The sequence below is a fragment of the Erythranthe guttata genome, chromosome 14 (assembly GCF_056151865.1).
Source record: "Erythranthe guttata isolate IM_541 chromosome 14, IM_541, whole genome shotgun sequence".
Classification (NCBI taxonomy): Eukaryota; Viridiplantae; Streptophyta; class Magnoliopsida; order Lamiales; family Phrymaceae; genus Erythranthe; species Erythranthe guttata.
This window is the reverse complement of record NC_142546.1, coordinates 24,355,452-24,375,411: the sequence shown is the minus strand read 5'-3', so window position 1 is coordinate 24,375,411 and position 19,960 is coordinate 24,355,452. Positions and strand designations below refer to the sequence as shown.

General features: G+C 33.5%; 6 protein-coding genes across 6 annotated transcripts; 3 read left to right on the top strand and 3 right to left on the bottom strand.

The window, feature by feature from the left end:
- Window positions 1-19: 19 nt before the first annotated feature.
- LOC105959369 (low affinity sulfate transporter 3) lies at window positions 20-4,035 on the top strand. The gene is made up of 12 exons (XM_012983456.2): window positions 20-750; window positions 849-897; window positions 981-1,188; window positions 1,283-1,457; window positions 1,583-1,648; window positions 1,757-1,987; window positions 2,092-2,218; window positions 2,317-2,603; window positions 2,949-3,142; window positions 3,243-3,325; window positions 3,481-3,557; window positions 3,702-4,035. The coding sequence occupies exons 1-12, from the start codon at window positions 436-438 to the stop codon at window positions 3,852-3,854; spliced, it is 1,965 nt and encodes a 654-aa protein (XP_012838910.2). The 5' UTR covers window positions 20-435; the 3' UTR covers window positions 3,855-4,035.
- Window positions 4,036-4,374: 339 nt separating this feature from the next.
- Window positions 4,375-5,283, bottom strand: LOC105959376 (Heavy metal transport/detoxification superfamily protein). The gene is made up of 2 exons (XM_012983464.2): window positions 5,008-5,283; window positions 4,375-4,878 (listed from the first exon to the last, which is right to left on the bottom strand). The coding sequence occupies exons 1-2, from the start codon at window positions 5,165-5,167 to the stop codon at window positions 4,583-4,585; spliced, it is 456 nt and encodes a 151-aa protein (XP_012838918.2). The 5' UTR covers window positions 5,168-5,283; the 3' UTR covers window positions 4,375-4,582.
- A 2,397-nt stretch (window positions 5,284-7,680) lies between these two features.
- On the top strand, window positions 7,681-9,269 carry LOC105959379 (large ribosomal subunit protein eL30-like). Its single transcript, XM_088814136.1, has 5 exons — window positions 7,681-7,812; window positions 7,957-8,062; window positions 8,157-8,258; window positions 8,853-8,921; window positions 9,020-9,269. The coding sequence occupies exons 1-5, from the start codon at window positions 7,789-7,791 to the stop codon at window positions 9,058-9,060; spliced, it is 342 nt and encodes a 113-aa protein (XP_088670262.1). The 5' UTR covers window positions 7,681-7,788; the 3' UTR covers window positions 9,061-9,269.
- Window positions 9,270-10,150: 881 nt separating this feature from the next.
- Window positions 10,151-10,937, bottom strand: LOC105958785 (FANTASTIC four protein, putative (DUF3049)). Its single transcript, XM_012982788.2, has one exon. The coding sequence runs from the start codon at window positions 10,825-10,827 to the stop codon at window positions 10,303-10,305; it is 525 nt and encodes a 174-aa protein (XP_012838242.2). The 5' UTR covers window positions 10,828-10,937; the 3' UTR covers window positions 10,151-10,302.
- Window positions 10,938-12,966: 2,029 nt separating this feature from the next.
- LOC105959377 (membrane-anchored ubiquitin-fold protein 3) lies at window positions 12,967-14,780 on the top strand. The gene is made up of 3 exons (XM_012983465.2): window positions 12,967-13,655; window positions 14,004-14,174; window positions 14,368-14,780. The coding sequence occupies exons 1-3, from the start codon at window positions 13,526-13,528 to the stop codon at window positions 14,421-14,423; spliced, it is 357 nt and encodes a 118-aa protein (XP_012838919.1). The 5' UTR covers window positions 12,967-13,525; the 3' UTR covers window positions 14,424-14,780.
- A 1,517-nt stretch (window positions 14,781-16,297) lies between these two features.
- On the bottom strand, window positions 16,298-19,827 carry LOC105959368 (electron carrier/ protein disulfide oxidoreductase). The gene is made up of 7 exons (XM_012983455.2): window positions 19,605-19,827; window positions 17,792-18,975; window positions 17,652-17,704; window positions 17,310-17,540; window positions 16,932-17,223; window positions 16,651-16,847; window positions 16,298-16,560 (listed from the first exon to the last, which is right to left on the bottom strand). The coding sequence occupies exons 2-7, from the start codon at window positions 18,848-18,850 to the stop codon at window positions 16,407-16,409; spliced, it is 1,986 nt and encodes a 661-aa protein (XP_012838909.1). The 5' UTR covers window positions 18,851-18,975; window positions 19,605-19,827; the 3' UTR covers window positions 16,298-16,406.
- Window positions 19,828-19,960: the final 133 nt, after the last annotated feature.

Sequence of the window (19,960 nt, the reverse complement as noted above, 5' to 3'; positions counted from 1 at the left end):
TCATCACTTCCATCTTGCCTTTTTTTTTTTTTTTTAATTTATTTTTTAAAGTTGCATTATAACTTAATCTTACTAAATAAGTGAGCATTAATGACTTTTTTTTTACAAATTTTACTTAAACTTATTAATTTCATGAATTATGAATATAATATTCACTAATCGAACTCAAATGAAATTAGGTTTTAATTAATGTATGATTTCAATACATGACATGATAGTGACGTGTCATTTAGACAAGGACGAAATGCGACGCTAAAAAACGTGTGAACGTGTGATAGATACACACTTGAAAGGGCACCTTCTATATATATATATATATATGCATGATGTGGCCGGGCTGTACGTATATATAAAGTGAGCTGCCCACTGCCACCATTCTTGAATCTCCTCAAGTTCACCCAAACACTTCAAAACAACTCCTCCACATTAATTAATATGGAGTTGCAGCAGCTTGACATGGACGGCGGCGGCGCCGCCATCACCGCCGCCGGCGCACCGTCGGAGAGGTCAAAATGGCTGCTGAACTCTCCAGACCCGCCAGCACCATGGAGGGAGATCTTCAGCTCCATCAAGGAAACTGTTTTTCCTGGACGACCAAAAGGAAAGCAGCAACTACCTCGTACAAATCGAGCTCTTCTTTTCATGCAAGCACTCTTCCCAATCCTCAAATGGGGAAAGTATTACAAAGCTTCCATGTTTAAGAATGATTTGTTGGCTGGCTTAACCCTCGCTAGTCTCTGCATCCCTCAGGTTTATTTATTTATTTAATTAATTAATTAATATATTAATTATTTTTTCTGTGATATTATCAGTTTCTTGATCAAATTATAAATTAATTTAATTTGCAGAGTATTGGATATGCTAATCTAGCTAAAATGGATCCTCAGTATGGCCTGTGTAAGTCCACCAAAACATACATTTATATTTTTTTTAATTTATAATTTGATGATTATAAATACAAATTATGAAAATTCATTCAGACACAAGTGTAGTTCCGCCATTAATATATGCTGTGATGGGAAGTTCAAGAGAGATCGCCATTGGTCCGGTGGCTGTGGTTTCGTTGCTTCTCTCCGCCATGGTTTCCAAAGTAGTCGACCCTACTTCCGATGCCGCCGCCTATCGCCGTACTGTTTTCACCGTCACCTTCTTCACCGGTTTCTTCCAGGGCCTCTTTGGATTATTCAGGTTATTCATTAATATATAACATAATATTAATTAATCTTCTTCATGGCCTGTAATATAATATGATTAATAATTAATTAGTTGATTAATATTTCAGGTTAGGGTTTCTTGTGGACTTTCTGTCACATGCAGCCTTAGTTGGATTCATAAGTGGTGCAGCCATTGTAATTGGCCTCCAACAGTTGAAGGGCTTACTTGGAATTTCACATTTCACCTCTAAAACTGATGTCCTTTCTGTCTTTACTGCTGTACTTAATGCCCTTCATCACCAAGTAATTAACTAATAAACCTAATTATTCACAAATTAATTTTTCTTTGATCAACAATTAATACCTTTATATTTAATTTTCTGATGTTATATCATTATATATATATATATATGTTGTTGATCAAACAGTGGTATCCATTGAATTCTGTCCTTGGCTGTTCATTCCTCATCTTCATCCTAATTACCCGATTTCTCGTAAGTTCGTCTCAAATAATAAAAATAGTAATTATTTTTTGGATTTTTTGTTCTTTCGATCAAATAATTAATAATCATTTTGATAAATATATATTAATGTATTATTAGGGTCAAAGAAACAAGAAGTTATTCTGGTTACCGGCCATGGCTCCGCTTCTATCGGTCGTATTATCGACACTAATAGTGTACTTAACGGAGGCTGATAAACATGGCATCAAAATAGTTAAACATTTTAAAGGAGGCCTTAATCCAAGCTCACTTCATCAGTTAAACTTCGGTGGCCCGCATGTCGGAGAAGCGGCTAAAATCGGATTAATTTGTGCCCTAATCGCACTCACTGTCAGTTATTTCTACTTATATATAGCCCAATCAAAAAATGTTATAATTAATATGATGAGTATATATTAATTAAATTAGTTTAATATAATAATAATAATGATCAGGAAGCGATTGCTGTCGGGAGATCGTTCGCTTCGATGAAAGGCTACCACCTCGACGGAAACAAAGAAATGGTTGCCATGGGATTTATGAACATTGTCGGCTCTTTAACTTCCTGTTACACAGCAACCGGTCAGTTACATATATAGATATTTAATTTTATTTTATTACAAATTAAAATTAATATACTAAATATATATATATATAAAAAAATATTTTTATTTGTCCAGGTTCGTTTTCGAGAACAGCGGTGAATTACAGCGCAGGTTGCGAAACAGTGATATCGAATATCGTGATGGCGATAACAGTGTTGATATGTCTCTTGTTTTTCACAAAGCTACTGTATTACACACCACTTGCTATTTTGGCTTCGATAATATTATCGGCGTTGCCTGGACTTATCGATTTAAACGAAGCGTATAATATATGGAAAGTCGACAAGCTCGATTTCATGGTTTGTCTTGGTGCCTTCTTTGGTGTCCTGTTTGGTTCCGTCGAAATCGGCCTCCTTGTCGCGGTAATTATAATTTTAATATTTTTTTTTAATAATTACAAGGACGTACGAATATGAAAGATTCCGGGAACTAAAAGGTGATGAAATATAATATATCATTAGATAGATTCTGGTTCAACTAATTTGAGAATCTAATAGCGTTCGAAAAGGTTTTTAAAGATGATCGAGAAAGATGCTACGTACTATAAAAATATATATATACACACCGAATATCTATTCTATAGGTTGCTTTTGTTAAGTGCCAGTTTTAATTTTTAGTAGTAATTAATAACATATAAAGTAAAAATTTAATATTAATAATTTTTTTTTATTTATCTAACCATGGTTAATGATGATGCATGGGTGCAGGTGGTGATGTCATTTGGTAAGATAATAGTGAGTTCGATAAAACCTAGTACAGAAGTACTAGGTATACTCCCTGGTACAGATTTATTCTGCAACATATTGCAATATCCTATGGCTAACAAACTCCCCGGAATTTTAATCACCCGTATTAATTCCGGAACTTTTTGCTTTGCCAACGCCAGTTTCATCCGAGAAAGGTATACATTGTACATACTGCGTATATATACATATATGTATGTACGTACTGATCGATCGATAAAATATCATGATGCTTTGTTTATGGTTCGGTTCGATCAGGATATTGAGGTGTGTAACCGATGAGAATAACATAGAAGAAAGTACCAAAGGCCGACTTCAAATGTTGATCCTCGACATGACTAGTAAGTTTTATTTGCTACGGTCGTACACCAATTCGATCATCGCGCCATAGATATATCAGATTAAATAATAAAACTTCTTTTCGGATTCTTTTCTTAATTAAAAAAAAATATGTATATAGTATATTTAACCTATAATATAACTGTCGTTGCGTCAGATGTGATGAATATCGACACTTCGGGAATTCACGCGTTGGAGGAACTGCATAAGAAAGTTACAGCACGAGGACTAGAAGTGAGAACATTAATATATATTAGTATAATTTACATATATAGCATTTTTAATTAAATATTTGATTATATTTATGAACTTAACATTTATAATAATTTGAGTTATATATTTATTTAATTTGAATTACTAATTTAATTGATTTTGCAGTTAGCAATGGTGAATCCGAGGTGGCAAGTTGTCACCAAAATGAAGGCATCAAAGTTTATAGAAAAGATTGGAGCTGGATGGATATTCCTCTCTATAAGTGATGCTGTGGATGCTTCTATTCATCTCAAAATGAATGGTCTTAACACCTGTTAATTAATTATCTACTGTGATCTTAAATAATAATAATTAAATAAATAATAATCCTACTACATTTAGGTCCAACATTTCAATTTTAATTTATGTATAATATTGACATTAATTAATTAATGTTGGCATAAGATTAATGTAGTATTGGAGATTTGGAATTCATAATGCTAATGCTCTTTGTTATGAAGTTAATGTGTAAAGGAAATGAGTTAGAGCTAGCACTAATTAATGGTTTAATTAATTATTAACCTCTTATTTAAAATTTCATCTAACTTTATACTGTATATGGAACAACATGTTTCCTGCTAGATGTAAGCTTAACTCGGCTGGGTCGGGTCGGGTCACTTACTCAAATTGGGCTTACCAAAAATTCTATCTTTAAATTGGGCTTATGTTTTAAACAAGATGGGCTTCTATCTGTTAAATAAGACCTTTCCCTTGGGTCACGAATGTAGCTATAATATTTTATATTTTTTAAAAAAAACTTATGGAAAATGAAAAACACTATATATATATAATAATAATATGCATGAAAATTCATCTGAATATTAAAAAAAAAAATACATATAAATTACAGCAAATTACTCCATCATATATAACATATAATACTGCTATTAAGATTTAAGACACAAATAAAAACAAATCCTAATTAACATTACTAGACTAGTAGTTACATATATATATATATATTCTATAGTACTGTCGTCTGTCTTGATGATTAAAATATAATTAATTTACATGATTGAGCATGCATTAGGGTTTTCATCACTGAACATGAGAGTATACTGTTCTTCCACCGGAGTTAGGGTTACGACCGCCGGATCATCGGTGGCACGGACGAAATTTGGGGGCGCTTTCTTGTCGTAAACACCGGCGACGTAAGGATGGGCAATCATTGTGTAGGGAACATAAGGCCACGGCTCTACTTTCTTACCGGTTGATTGAGCCGCCTTCATCACATCCTTCGCTTCGATGTATCCGTACACCGTTGCTTTCTGCTGTTTCATATCCAACTCCACCGATTTCGCCCCTTTAATTAATATATCATAAATATTTTTTCACATAATATACATACATGATACGTATATGCATGCATGAACAAATTATACATTTAAGAAAAATTCATTAATAAAACCTAGTTACGTTAATGATTAACTACCTTTGACCCGAGAGAGAGCTTTGTTGACTTTAAGAGCACAGCCATCACAGTCCATTCTGATCTTGACTGAAACTGTGTTTAATTGTTTCTTTTTCTTCTTTTTGTTACTGCTGCTACTTAACACATCAGACAAGTATTCCAATGTGCCTGCAACTCCCATTTTTTTTATTTTTTTTATATATATATATTTTGCTATATATTAGTTTCTTGATGAGTGGCTACTGGCTAGTGCACACTTCACTGCATCCATATATATACACACAGAGAGAGAGAGAGAGAGAGAGAGAGAGAGAGAGAGAGAGAGAGAGAGAGAGAGAGAGAGAGAGAGAGAGAGAGAGAGAGAGAGAGAGAGTTGTGTGTATGTGTGTGTGTGTGTGTTGTGTACAAATCTATGGCCAGAATTGCCCACAATAATGGAGTGGGGTTTAAGTAGTTAGTGCTGGAAACTGCAAGAAACTTCTTAGCTAGCTTGTGGATTTCCAATTCTCCCTTTAATTAGTTAACACTACTAATTAATTTTGCTGTTTTCATGAGTGTTTTATCTGCTAATTAATTTGGAGTGGTGCATAATAAGTCTTTATATAGGAAAACTTTATATTTAAAGGAATTTAATTTAGCTAGCTTACTCTCTTTTCGACCAAAAATATAATAATAATTATTATTACTAGTTGCTTTAATTGGAGAATTTGACACCAAAGTTATATAAAAGTTAAATATTTCAATAAATTAGTTTAGTTTAATTTCCTGAGAATTTAAAGCAACTTCCCCAAAGTTTGGTACTTAGCTTGTTTTTCTTATTTATTAGTTTAATTTGTAATTGTAACATGCAAGTTTAGTGTCATTATTGATCTTTATGTTAAGTAATTGGACGGATAACCTCACAACTATCATATATTAATAACACCATCTTATAAATTAAACCTTATCTAATTATGAATGGTCATAACAATTATTTATCATTATTCCGTCAACAAGAGATAATTATATAGTTATTAATGTAGACAAGATATATTAATTAGCATTTAGCATCGATTAAATTGTATATATATTCAATCACAAATCATATAAAATAATTAATTAATGAGCTAGGAATCACATGACAATCTTGTACACATGTCAAAGTTAATACTAATTATTTCGAACATTGTCGATTATAAAATTACAAAAGAAGTCACTATTATATTGCTGTCCCTAATTGGGGTTGGACATTGGGACACGTGTCGAGACAAAAAAAGTAAATAAAAAAAAAACCGATCTAAATTTGCCATCTGGAAATAGTAATTAATTAACGTGGTTTTTTTTTTTTGTTTGTTTTGGATAAATAATTAAAGTGGAGTTGGTACGTAGTAACTTGTACACCAGAGAGATTGCTGATGTTTACAAGTGAATTAAAAATTGTCCACTTATGTAAATAGTTTTTTTTTTTTTTTTTTTCTTTTTTTTGGTAATGCAGGAACCCTCTCGTATAATAGCTTGCAAACCATACGAGAGATGTAAACCACACTAGACTAACCATGTGTGACAAGCTCGACCTAGCGACCGTTGGCAAGGGGATTCGAACTTGGGTCAATTGACCCTAGCTCTCTTGCTCCAACCGCTAGGCCACCCTTGCGGGTTACTTATGTAAATAGTTGATTGGGCGGTGGGTTTGTCGAAAAGAACCACACAAGGAGAAAAATATTAAAAAATGGCCACAAATAGTAGCAACTTAAAAAAAATTAAAAATAAAATTGACTAAGTACTATTATTCGAACTTCTTTCAATCAAGTCTTAGCTAAATGGACAGTAATTTTCATAATTATTCTCTCATAAGTCTTGAGAAGTTAGAAAAAAGTGCTTTTCAGTAATAGTGGTTTCTAATAGGACTGTGACAAACAATCGAAACTCCAAAAGCCAAAATTGGTGCAATAATATTAATTTAGTAAACTATACCAATAGTAATTAACTGTTCAGGGAAAAAGAAACCTACACCTATAGTAATATGATACATGTTTTGCTTTGAGATTTATTAGTTTCATATACTATTTATTGCAAGAAATCTATATATAACCAGAAAAAAAGGAAACAAACAGAATGTCTGTGATACTAACTACATAAGCATCACCTAATCAGAATTAGATAAATATTAATTTAACGATGTTCTGTTGTATTGTGTTATTTTTCAACCATCTTTTTCATAATACAAAAAGATGAAACTTTTGCAAGACCGCGAAAGAGGCCTAATCTGTTTGAGATATCAGGGTTTATTATTAATTATAATCATGATTGAATAATCATTGAGTTTATAAAGCTAAGTGCATGATTGATTAAATCCCTTGATGGATTCGTTTTGAATGGGTGGGGTTAAATCAAAGTGTAGAGCAAATTTTGCCAAAGGTTTAGGAAATTTATGTTCAAATAATTAATCACTATTTAAAAAATTAGTTATAAAATTAATCCTCTGTTTCAGTTTTTTTATGGTGAAGAAAACTATTTATTTATTTATTTAATTTAATAAGTATGACGAATATTTTTGTTAATAATAATTAATTTAATTGCTTTAATTTTTTATATGGACCGAAGAGTCAAAATCCGGAAGCAACCAAATCTGGCCCGGCCCAATATTCTCTCTTCGGGCCTACCTTTTGCGTAGTAATTATAATTTAGGAATAAGCCCATTAAGAAATTAGCAAATCAAATATTTACACACTAAACCCTAAAAATGAAATCGCTGCCCAACCACCCAAAAACTCTCCGTCGGCCGCTGCTCTTCCCACTCTGCATTTCGTACCGCCGCCGACAATGGTGACCACCGGCAAGAAGACGGTACATATCTCTCTCTGTTTATGTATCTATCTATGGATATATGTGTGTTTATATATGTATTGAAGAGATCTACTGTTGGTCATATTTGTTGATTTGTGAGAATTGAAAAAACTGAATAAAATCAATGGGGGTAATGCAATGCAGAAGAAGACTCATGAGAGCATAAACAACCGGCTGGCACTTGTGGTGAAGAGTGGAAAGTACACTCTCGGTTACAAGACGGTTCTCAAAACCCTAAGGAGCTCCAAAGGTTTGATTTTTAATTATGTATTTGAATTTTTAATTAGCAAGATGATTGTTCATACTCACAATTAATTGAAATATTTGTGAAATTGAAATGACAGCTAAGCTGGTTTTGATATCGAACAACTGCCCGCCTTTGAGGAAGTCGGAAATTGAGTACTACGCCATGCTTTCTAAAGTTGGTGTCCACCATTACAATGGAAGTGAGTTTCTCTCTCCTTATCCTCGATTATATGTCCTACTTGTTGGTATTTTTGATTTCTAGATTTTGTCATCTGAAGATTATGTTTGAGTCTGACTTAATCTTCGTAATTGATATGTCAATTGTTATATGTTTTAAGAGAAAATTGAAGCTCGTTTTTCTACTTCAAATATATGTTACTTTGCTTCTATTGAGTTTGATTGTTGATTGATTTAGACTGTTTATATATAATTAGATTATGCGTGCATATCTGCATTTCCGTTTTGCTCGATATATATACTTTATCAATAAGCAACGATTAGCAAATTTTATCTATCTACCACAAAAAACTTGTTGTTGTAATTGAATTACTGAATGAGAAATTCTGTTGTGTGTTTGATATTATCGAGCATGTAATAGCCTTTCCATTCTTGTTTACTGCGTAAAGTTCTAAACTCTGTAGTAACAAGATGTTTTCATTTTATTAACACAACTACGCATTATCTGCTTCGGAAATGGCTATAGTTAGTCCATTGTTTTCCTCAGTTTCTGTTTGGAGGGGTTTGTTTAATTTAATCGAATTCTTGGTATTAATGTTGTCTCTTGTTATCCATAGACAATGTTGATCTGGGAACTGCCTGTGGGAATTATTTCCGAGTGTCGTGCCTCAGCATCATTGACCCAGGTTCGAATATACCTCTGCTTTTTTCTCATTAGCCGAGCAGTAATTTTTACCCGGTTTATTAAAAGTCGAGACAAATTATCATTGGCTATTAATTTCAGGTGACTCGGATATCATCAAATCCCTACCCGGAGATCATTGACTTCGACGAAAGTAATGTATTAACCATAGAACGAGTAGAATTTTTTTATTAGCACCGAGAATTCTTTGTTAGTCAATTTTTTGGTTGTTGGTGCCCAAATGTGTTGAGAAATTTTGAAGAATTTGACATCATCCTTGTTTTCTGGATGTCTTAATATCGAGGTTTAACAATGAATATTCGATGTTTAATAGAGAATGAGTTAGATCCAATTCAGCACAATCCGAGGTAATGATGTAGAATTCACAATACTAGTAAATTAATTGTTACAAATTCTTTTTTTATTTTTCTGTTGGAATGAAAACTTTAGGGTTGACAATTCCATGTTCGGTGCCTTTATAAAGTTGTTCTATAAAGATAAGGTCACGTTCAGGAAAAGTTGTTCTAAATATAGGAAATGTTAGTGTACTAGTACTATTTTTTTGCAACAAATTTTATCTTATTTCACTGGTAATATTGTAATAATACCTTATTTTTATCTAATGGAAATTGCAATTTATTTACTTGCAAACAATGCAACCATTTGATTTTTTTGTTGCTGATATAAAATTAAATAATCTAATAAAAATTATATTATTTTATAGATTCTTGAGACTAATTATTCAACATTACATAAATTCCAATTATTTAGTTAATAAGGAATTTATTCAGTTAATAACCCAACAAGACCTTAATTCGGATTTTCAAGCCTAGAGTTTCCAAAAGTGGTACATAAAATATTTCTAATTTTGGCTAATATATGTTAGAGTTTCCAAAAGTGGTACATAAAATATTTATATTTTTGGCTAATATATTTTATTTAGATAATTCATAATACTTTTCACGGAAAATTAAAAACTCTGCTTCAGGTCCTGCAATTAACAAGATAATTCATCTAATTAATTGACTCCTTTTGATAACGGTCAGATTTATTAGCCTGTTATGTGCTGTAAATTGCCAGCTTCCAAACCAATCGCACAATTTATTACTCATAAATGCAAAAATTTCGACCAAAACAGCTTGCTTTATTTATTTAATTTATTTTATTTTTTGTAGTTTTTTCGAAATTGTTTTTATTTTTTGTTCTTTGAAAAGAAGTGAAATACACTTAAAAAAAAAAAAGAACATTAAAACTCTATTTCACATGCAAAAAGTACAAAAATGATAAACCGCATTAGACTCTCATCACTGTGGATTGACGGAATAAAAAAAAAAAAACTGAAATGAAGAAAAAACAAATAAATTAAATAAAAATATTAAACACTCTCATATATGAAGGGGAGGCCTAAACGTAGTTACGGCCGCCGCCGCCGCCGCAGCAGCAAACCCTCCGCAAGGGTTCACTCTTATCCCGTTATAGTTACAGTACTCCGCAACCGTTGGATCCACGATTCCATCATCCCCACCGTTGATTTCGTCAACAGTATATTCTAGGGCGTGAAGCTCTTTGAAGCTTTCCTCAACGGCGTCGTCTAGTGGGATGAGATTAATTACGAGGCGACCATTGAAACGGTGTGACTTGAAATACTCGTGACGATCCACTTTCTCCTCCTTTATAACCAACCTCCCGTCTTCCGTGTAGTATTTCCTCATCACCCACGGCATGTGCGACGGCAGATTCTCCGTCTGCACCAGCCACGGTATCGGCGGCGGATACTCCCTCTCCGCCGCCGCCGACTCCACCCTCGTTATTCTCCGCCGATTGCTTCCTTCCAGCGGCGCGTCTACATCCGATTTCAGGTTCGCGCAGCTCTCCACCCCGATGCAATCGCCGATTTCTGCGCTGTGCATGGAAATCGATCGAGATTTTTTTTTTTTTTTTTTTTTTTTTTGCAATTCCACCCCAGAAAATTGAGATGTTTTTATTTATTTATTTAAATTTATATAAGCATGAGTTGTGTGTGTGTGTGTGAGAGAGCGTGTCTATTTATACATCGGTAGGCGGTTGTGGGCGCGTGTGGTGGGGATAAATGAAAAGAGTAAGTAACAGCGACAGCTAATCAAGAGATATCGGTGAATTGGGTAAAATGTGGATTTGAATTAGGATAATTTTCCTTACTTATCTTTATTCAAATTAGAAAAATAATATCTAGCGATTTTATTAATTAATTACGTATCAAGGTTAATTAATTTGCAATGTGAATAATTTTTCTGAGTCAATCATAGCAAAAATAACTTATTTGACTCGAGGTAAATGTGGTAAATTAAAGATATTCTAGGACCGGTTCAACTATTAGTCGGTCTACGAATAATTTGGGGTCCTTATCCAGACATATTTCAAAAGTTACCATTACAGTAAATATTTATGTAAATATTTAAATGGGAATTTGGAGTTGGAGACAACTGTCACTAATTAACACATTCCTCTTCATATTCCATTTATGAATTATTATGAATTTAATTAGCTACTTAATTATTTAGGGCTTAGTGCATCTCCAGCCATTGGTTGGTAGGTTTAGCATTTTTAGAAATATAGCGATTATTTCTTCTGCAAATTAAAATTTATTGTATTCAGTATATTAGGTGAACTATATATTATTTTCACTTACAAAGTAAAGATTAAATAAATTTTAAAATTTAAATTTCAGAAAAAAAATAAAAATTTATTTGAACTTCCAAGATAATTACAAAGTGAAAATATGGTTGAACTGAACCCACAAGAACACGAGGGGGTGTGACGCGTGTGGCAGAGGACATGAACATCTGGAACAATTTCCAATGATATGTGTATATATAGATATAGATATTTATATTTTAATAATTAATTAATTAAATAATGTAATTATTGCATGGTGAAAGTGTAGTACAGCTCGTAGTTGACGCAGCTATGATTGTCAATATATGCAGCCATGCATGATTGGGTTTTCTTCTGCAACTGCAGTCTCTGCTCACGTACTTCCATAAACTCCCATTCCCCTCTCTCTCTCTCTCTAATTTAATTAAATTAAATTAAATGAATTAATCAAATTAATTGAATAGTTTTACAATGGGCCAAGCCTAAGTGTGGCCCAATAACGTATGCATGGTATGACATTAGTATTTTTTATAAAACCATTCAAGAATTAATGATTCGTGGTACATATTTTTAGGCCCAACCCAAACAACTCTAGTCACAACATTTGTTTTACATAGGGTTGTCATTGTCGGTTTTATCTACCAACCAACCAACCAATTTTCCACCTTTATTTTTTTATGGATAATCTACTATCAACCAACTCATTCAAGTTGGGTCGATTATATCAACCAACAATATATAGTTGAGTCGATAATAGTTTATAATATCCTAAAAAGTTAGTTAGTCGGATAATATCGGGCAACCAACTTTATTTATTAATTTTATTGTTTATCTAATATTAACTAACTTCAAAACACATAAACCTAATTTATTGAGAATAAGTATTTTGATGTATTGAATTCTTTTTCGGTTCATGCTAATAGAGTAACACATAAAGTTCAATATATTGTGTCGTATTTTGAATTTTTTATTTATGTTAAACTATTTTAATTTTAATACACATGAACTGAAATATTTAACTTTATTATAACATAGCTAAACATGAAATGACCGATATGCCCGTTAATTATATTTCTCTTGTTTTGTTGATGAAGCTGAAAAAAGACAAATTATTTTTGCAAAATCAAAAAGAAAAAACAAACATTGCAAGATTAGACAAAACAAAACCCGAGCAAAATCCGTCGCCACCGGGATCGATCAATCCTTCATAGTCGCCGGAGCAAAACCTTCAAGAATTCCGATTTTTGAAATCCCAAAAATAAAAAATTGCGAAAAAGTAAAAACGGTTTTTCCTTTGTTGTAAAAAAAAAAAAAAGAAAAAAAAAACTGATATAAAATAACAATTTAAATATTAGTAATAAAAAAAATATAATTTCAGCAATAATAATAATAAATCAGTCGACCAATTTTGAGATGGATCCACAGAAGAATCTTATCTGGACCCTTCCTTTTTGTCATTTTTCATCATATATAGAAATGATCAAAGTTCTTTATTTCAACATCAAGCAATTAAATAAATGAACAAATAATTACTAGAGGAATTCCAAAGCAAAAAAACAAAGTTTCGTTTCAGCCGGCGGAACTATTCATTGCAAAATGCAAACCCTTTTTCAGTTATCAAACCCTTCTCTCCTCTAATTTCCGTTCCCCAAATCTTCAAATCTTGCCACAGTTCATTACAGTTGGATTTGTTTCCGGCAAAGATCTTCTCCGTCGATCCGGATCCTCGAAGATATTTACAGCTGAAAAAGGCCGATTTTTTTTTTTTTTTTTTTTTTAAATTAGAAATTGGATTGCTTTCTAGTTTTTTGATTGTTTTACTAGTATCCCAAGTCAAATCGTTGAGAAAGTTCTGATCTGGGCTCTGATTCTGCTGTTTCCCCCCTTTTGGATTAAACCCTAATTTGAGATGTTGAATTCAAATAAAGGCGGCGACTTTTGATTTTGTTTGTGTAGCTCTGAGGGTTTTATTTAATGGCTGTGAATGAATTGGTTGAGCTCAAATTTAGGTTAGCTGATGGCAGTGACATTGGACCAAGTATGTATAATTCTGGTGCAACCGTCACATTTCTCAAGGAAAAGATTATTGCACAATGGCCCAAAGGTTATCATTTCTTATGCTCATTTAGTCCTTTTTCGTTTCGGGTTTGATCTTTAATCCATGTTCATCCTTTTATGTTTGTTGATTTGGACTGTATCGTAACTTGTCAAAATGGAACTTCGAGTTATTTTACGGAACATAGATTCTGAATACGAAGTCCACTCTTTGCCTGCTAGGTGAAAATCAGATTGTCGTAAATTTTATCGATCGGATGAAATCGTTGCAATATCTGTTGTTAGTATTTTTTATGTGTCTGTCATGGTAGAGTTAAAGTAATCGTTGATCGTTACTTGGCTATTGACTTCTTGACGACTATCGATTATCCTCACACAGGCACTTGTGTTGTTGCAGATAAATTAAACGGGCCCAAATCCATAAACGATATAAAGCTGATTAATGCAGGAAAGATACTGGAAAATAACAGAACCCTGGCCGAGTCGAGAACTCCACTCAGTGAAGTTCCGGGTGGTGCAATCACTATGCTTGTTGTCGTGCGCCCTCCCCTTCCAAATAAGCATAACGGTAATATGTTGTTTACTTTAAAGATTTATTAAAAAATAATATTGAGACGGAATCCGTAGTAATATATAACCGGATTGATTCTTGATTCAGCATCTCTTAACTCTATAGCTCGTTCTTTGTTCAATTCAATTACTCTTAACTAACAGCATGGATCCTGTTTGCATAACTAATATGAGATATGATATTTGTGCAGATAAATTGGAGGAGAATTCCAAAAAGAAAGTCGGATGCTCGTGCTCCATCATGTGACATGTTTGACGAAAAATGGGTTTCTCTTCAAACATTCTTCGATACCTGCTTGATTGCATTTAGAGAAGCCCTTGTACATGTTAATTTATATTTTCGAAATGTCTCACACGTCACGTATGAACTGGTTTATAGACTATAGTGTTTGGTTTTTGAGAATGTTGTACCTAAGTATAGAAAGGGATCCGAGCACAAAACAAGAATCTACGAAAAAATTGAAGAAACGTCAAATTTGAGTGTTGTTTGTTGTTGGATTGTACCCTTTTTGGGTGATTTATGTTTATTTCCCTCGTACAGGTAAGAATGTGTATCTAATGGCTTTGTCTCGAAGGTTTACAATGCAATTTGCTCTTTCTTCTTTTTTTTTTTTTCTTTTTCTAATTTGTTTTTTTATGTTGTATATTTTTTTTTTGGTAAATTACGGCCACGTCTTGAAAAAAACCCCTCCTGTTTAGGTAATTACAACCACACCCCTCAATTATGAATCTTCTTACACGTATGATATTTACGATTATAAGAGACACATTATGATCATCTTGTTTCTTAAAATGTGGAGCTCGAATGGGGTAAAACGGGTACAAACTAAAGAATATTTCATATAATCTAAAAGATTATAGTAGACACCCTTAAGGGTAGACGTGTAAAAATATTCATAGTTGTGTGGTGGTTGTAATTAGCCAAATATAAGGGGATTTTTGTAATTTGACATTGCCTCTCAACGGTTGCATCGTAATTTACCCTATTTTTTATTTGATGATAAAGAAACCTAACTATTGATGCATCGTAATTTACCCTATTTTTTATTTGATGATAAAGAAACCTAACTATTGATGTACACAATGAGGTTCATGTTTTTTGAAGTACTTAATTGCCACGAAGTTAAGCAATTTTCGATTAACTTTGGAATTATCCCAAAATAAATCAATTTATCACTTCAAAAACCTCTTTAACACTTTAAATTCATTTCGCATACAACATATATATATATATATGTAGCTAAACATAAATCCCCAAAATTAGCTGCTACTTAAGCTGTGTGGTGCTTTTTTTTTGTTTTTTTTTTGGCACTGAGGGATGAATTTTCTTGAATATCCTGGAAAAGCAGCCAATGGAAGTAGCACTTTCAGCTTTTGAACTAATAAGTGATTTCGGTTGAGTTGATTTCTGCTCACAAGTTTCCTCTGTCTCTGTCTTGTTCTTGTGCAGCTTCCTCAAGAAATGTGCCTCTGCAATATCAACTCCAGCCATCGACATTGCTTTTTGTAAATTAAGCTTATAACTCCAAAATGCAGCTTCAAGAAAAGCAGTTGTGAATAAGAAAAAGCTGATTTGTTTTGTAACTTGAGTCTCAAGTTCTGAGATGTTTTCTCATTTCATGGTATAAGTTTGTATTTATATATACAGTCGTGTATAACTATGGGTGGCTTTGCAAAAACAGCCTTCTTCGATTCAAAAGTTGCAATTTGGTCCTGTAACTTATTTTTTTAAATGATCTTTGTCCTTTTTTCGGTAGAGTACTCGTAAAAGGTTTACAAATTCCAATTGCATGTTAAAAATTAAATTAGTGGATGCTTATGAAAGGAAAACAAAAATGGCATATGCCTATTTTTGCAAAGTAGTTGCAGTTATAGGACTAATTTTGCAATTACCCAAAGTTATGTGGCAAGTATATATTCTTGTGGACTGAAGATACAATTATTGAAATTTTGAACTTGGGCCGGAAGCAATTTATGGGAATTTTTATTAAAAAAATCGCAGCTGCATTTTGACCAAAGTCCAAATTAAGTGCTGGAAAAGCAAACGACGTTATTTAATCATATTTATTCATCCACCCATGCAAGTATGAAATAACTTAAAACGACGTCGTGCAAAGTGAATTTTTAAGTCCATAACAAACAATAACTTAAAAACTAGTTCAAAACGAAACATTAAAAAAAATAAAAAATTTGTCCTAAAATAAGTAGATGAGTTTATTACAAGAGAAAGCTAGTGGTTTAATCCCCAATCATATGGCTGGTAAATAACTTTCAACTGAGTATCTGAAAGCAATTCAAGAAAAGCTTGAGAATCAGAAGCTTCTAGATAGTTCGCAGCATGCTTCAGTACTTCAACCTCATTCTTCCCAAAATCTACACTATACCTGAAACCCCATTTCATGCAATAAAAAAATCAAATTAAAAAGAAGATTATAAATAAATTTAAAAAAAAAAAAAAAAAAAAAAAACATTACCATCTCAGTATTTTATTGACATAGACGACATTGGAAATCGAATCAACATAAAGTGCTCCGTTCCTGAGGAAATTACAAGCAGCATCCATCAACTCTGTATCGATATTTCCAGGCGAGTAGCATCGAATGGCGGGACCCGATCGGGTCCCACAGACTAGTGCAAAGTGAACAAGAGGCTCCACGTGAGGAAGAGCAACCTGAAAATTAGGAGAGACAGAATATTGCGAATTACATGTGTGGGAAAACGAGCAAATTTATCAATAACAGAGGTATAAGTTTACCTTTAATCGCCTATCTTTCGCTCCAAACGGCTTTACGAGATTATAAGGTGGTCTTTGGTTACCCCTCAAAACCCCGTTGTAAATAGCCGAAAGTGAATATGTAGATCCACCAATCACGTATTTAAAATCCCCGAAAGTTTTTCTTCGCTCCAAAGCTCCCAATGGATGGCCCCACACAAGTATTGCATGAATCGACATCATGTTATAAAGATTAATAAAAAACGATAGCTTCTCTTCTCTTGATATCTCAAATAATTCTACTCGTTGAAGCTCCTCAACTATCCTCAAATACCTACAAAAAAAAAATGTATACAACGTTTAGAAATAAGTCAACCATAATCTACACTTATCAATTTTTTTTTTTGATTTTGAACAAACCTTGCAAACTCTTCGCTGCCGTGAATGCTTCTATAATCAACGTGCCGTCCATCTTCAGAAGAATATGCTTCCAATATTGCACGAAGCAGAAATCTAAGGCGCGCAGAAATTTCGGAGATGGGTTTTGGTTTCCCTTCGTTAATGCCTCTTGGTATGTTTTGACATTGAGAGATGAGAGGGTCGTCGTCTAGAAAACGGTACAAGTGATTTCCGTCTTCGAATATATTGTCCCTGAAATTTTATCGACAAATTAAAATAACATAAGTCTGATTCAATTCAAAGTACATAAAAAAAAAAATCAAACTTATAAAAGAAGACGAGAAAGAATTTCGGTAAACTCACTCAACGTGTTGGAAGAAGAGTTTGTTTGCGAGCTTTCGACCAAATTCAACAGCCTAAATCGATACATTACGTAATGTTCAGCACTGAAACACACAAAGAAGACACAAATGCAAATATACAACGAAGTAAAATAAATTTACCGCGTCCCTTTCCAATAACTGATCTTCAGACAAGAAATCAACAGCTTCCGAACCAAGAAAACAGTTGCTGAACACGCGCATTTTGTAAAACCGATCCTTAACGGAAACCGATCCTTTCATTTTACGAGCAACAAGCGCCAGCTCATCGACAGGTCCATTACTCGAGGGATCATCTTCACCAGAGAGTGGCGGCATAGGAGCTTCAAACGACGGCGGTTCACTCACAACATAGTCAATCTTCTCTCCAAGTTTACCAGACTCCTCCAAAATCTTCATCTCGTTCAAACCACCGATTAGAACTTCATTAAAAAAAACCCGAGGAACAGCACACGATCCAGCTATTTTCTCCAGCTCTAACTTTCTGGTCGGATACACATCAATATTTATTTCGACATATCGGAGTCTTTTTGCATGTAGATACTTTCTCGCCTCTTTGCAGTCGTTGCACCCTAAACTCGTGTACAAGATAATTCGTCCTTTCATGGCAATAGGCTGAGTTACGTCTTCGACGGGTTGCTCTTGTTCGGATTTGCTGTCTCCAATCCCAATAAGAGAAAGAGGGCTCCAATTAAATCTCTCTCCGGATTTTCCAGAAGCTTCTAGAACCTTGTTTTCTGGCGAAGAATCTTTCTCCTCAGAGGAATCTTCGATTCCATCATCACTCTTCATGGAAAGACGGCGAAGAACAGTAGACACCGCAACTAAACTTTTTTGCCTAACGAAATTTGTAAGAGCCACCGCCTTTTCGGACCAAGCAGATTCCTTATCTTCTATTCCAGGTACCTCGGTCCCATCAAAGACGGGTTCCTTTTCCTCCTCGAGAGAATCTATTGCATCATCGTCTGATCTCTTTTCGCTCTTAACTTCATCACTATTTACAATCGGTGATTCTAATTGCTCTTTGATCGGAACACGAGGCGAATCTACCTCATCTATGTCAGACGAAGACTCCAAAATTTCTTTCTTAACAGTATCAACATTTTTCATCTCCTCCTTTTCGATATCAGGTGCGGGTGCATCTTTCTCAAGTACTAGGTTTGCATTTGTCGGGTGCTCCATATCTTTATTTTATTTTCTTACAAATACGACGGTTCACTCGGTTTTGACAGAAGTAGCTGTAGGAGGAATCACCCTGTTTTTTTCTCACCAGAGCCTTCCTCCCCTTTATTCAAGAACTATATATACTGCAGAAATCACACTAAATCATTTTTCGGGCGATTTTCGATATGCTAACGTAATATCCTAATGCAGGAAAACAAGTTTTTCAAAAGTAATTTCATATCGAACAATGTGGATGCTTTTAACACATAAAATGGTGGTAAAAAACCTATTCATTAAACAATCGACAAGTGTCGAGCCTTAAACCCTGGCATTGTTATCATCGATGTGACACACAAAATGATTACGTTGCGAGTTAACTGCACTAAATACAGCTCAGACACACAAAACGAGATACAATACAAGTAATATCGGCATAAAAACCCCAAAAAATAGTAGAACGAATACAAATAAAAATGGTGATCTAACTGAAAATCCATCATGATTAAAATAGAATTTCATTCAGCAATTAACTCGACCCAAAAGCACAGATTATCAAACATATAATAATATCACCCAATTAACATACCAAAATTACAAGGGTTAATTTAAAAAAAAAAAAAAAGACTAATTGAGAATGATTAGCATAAGAACTTAACAATGACATCAAAATGATACACAGAAAACAATAAAAAAAATTAAAAAAACCCAATCACAAAAATCATGAACAGAAACAAAATATAATTAAAAAACAAAAGGGAAATGGGTGACTTACGGATCTGCAAGAAGAAATCGGGAAAGAGGGGAGAATTAATTAAATGTGGGTTCGCGTTAGAAAGAAAACACGAAGACTAGGAATTGAAACCCTTCAGTTTGAGATTTTGGGGTCTGCCATTTTGACAAACATGAGAAAATTATCAGACACTGACCCCCGAGAAGCGGGAAGTCCTTTAATGGGGATTCACTTTTTCTTTTGCAATTTAGTCCTTTTAATATTTTATTTTCTCATTCTGGTACCTGCTTTTATTTCAAATATTGCGCGCATCTTTTAAGGATCGATCTAAATAAGGACACGTTAATTAAATAAAATATTACCTTTTCTAAATAGGCGTAAATTTGGTATCAAATTTT

Coding starts and splice junctions, on each gene's coding strand:
- LOC105959377 (XM_012983465.2), top strand. CDS start 13,526: ATGGCTGTGAATGAATTGGTTGAGCTCAAATTTAGGTTAGCTGATGGC. Junction 13,656..14,003: donor TATTGCACAATGGCCCAAAG/GTTATCATTTCT, acceptor GTGTTGTTGCAG/ATAAATTAAACGGGCCCAAA. Junction 14,175..14,367: donor CCTTCCAAATAAGCATAACG/GTAATATGTTGT, acceptor ATATTTGTGCAG/ATAAATTGGAGGAGAATTCC.
- LOC105959369 (XM_012983456.2), top strand. CDS start 436: ATGGAGTTGCAGCAGCTTGACATGGACGGCGGCGGCGCCGCCATCACC. Junction 1,649..1,756: donor TCCTAATTACCCGATTTCTC/GTAAGTTCGTCT, acceptor ATGTATTATTAG/GGTCAAAGAAACAAGAAGTT. Junction 2,219..2,316: donor TTCCTGTTACACAGCAACCG/GTCAGTTACATA, acceptor TTATTTGTCCAG/GTTCGTTTTCGAGAACAGCG.
- LOC105959368 (XM_012983455.2), bottom strand. CDS start 18,850: ATGGAGCACCCGACAAATGCAAACCTAGTACTTGAGAAAGATGCACCC. Junction 17,705..17,791: donor AGTTATTGGAAAGGGACGCG/GTAAATTTATTT, acceptor GTATCGATTTAG/GCTGTTGAATTTGGTCGAAA. Junction 16,561..16,650: donor GTCAATAAAATACTGAGATG/GTAATGTTTTTT, acceptor ATGGGGTTTCAG/GTATAGTGTAGATTTTGGGA.
- LOC105959376 (XM_012983464.2), bottom strand. CDS start 5,167: ATGGGAGTTGCAGGCACATTGGAATACTTGTCTGATGTGTTAAGTAGC. Junction 4,879..5,007: donor AGCTCTCTCTCGGGTCAAAG/GTAGTTAATCAT, acceptor TATTAATTAAAG/GGGCGAAATCGGTGGAGTTG.
- LOC105959379 (XM_088814136.1), top strand. CDS start 7,789: ATGGTGACCACCGGCAAGAAGACG. Junction 8,063..8,156: donor AACCCTAAGGAGCTCCAAAG/GTTTGATTTTTA, acceptor TTGAAATGACAG/CTAAGCTGGTTTTGATATCG. Junction 8,259..8,852: donor TGTCCACCATTACAATGGAA/GTGAGTTTCTCT, acceptor TGTTATCCATAG/ACAATGTTGATCTGGGAACT.
- LOC105958785 (XM_012982788.2), bottom strand. CDS start 10,827: ATGCACAGCGCAGAAATCGGCGATTGCATCGGGGTGGAGAGCTGCGCG.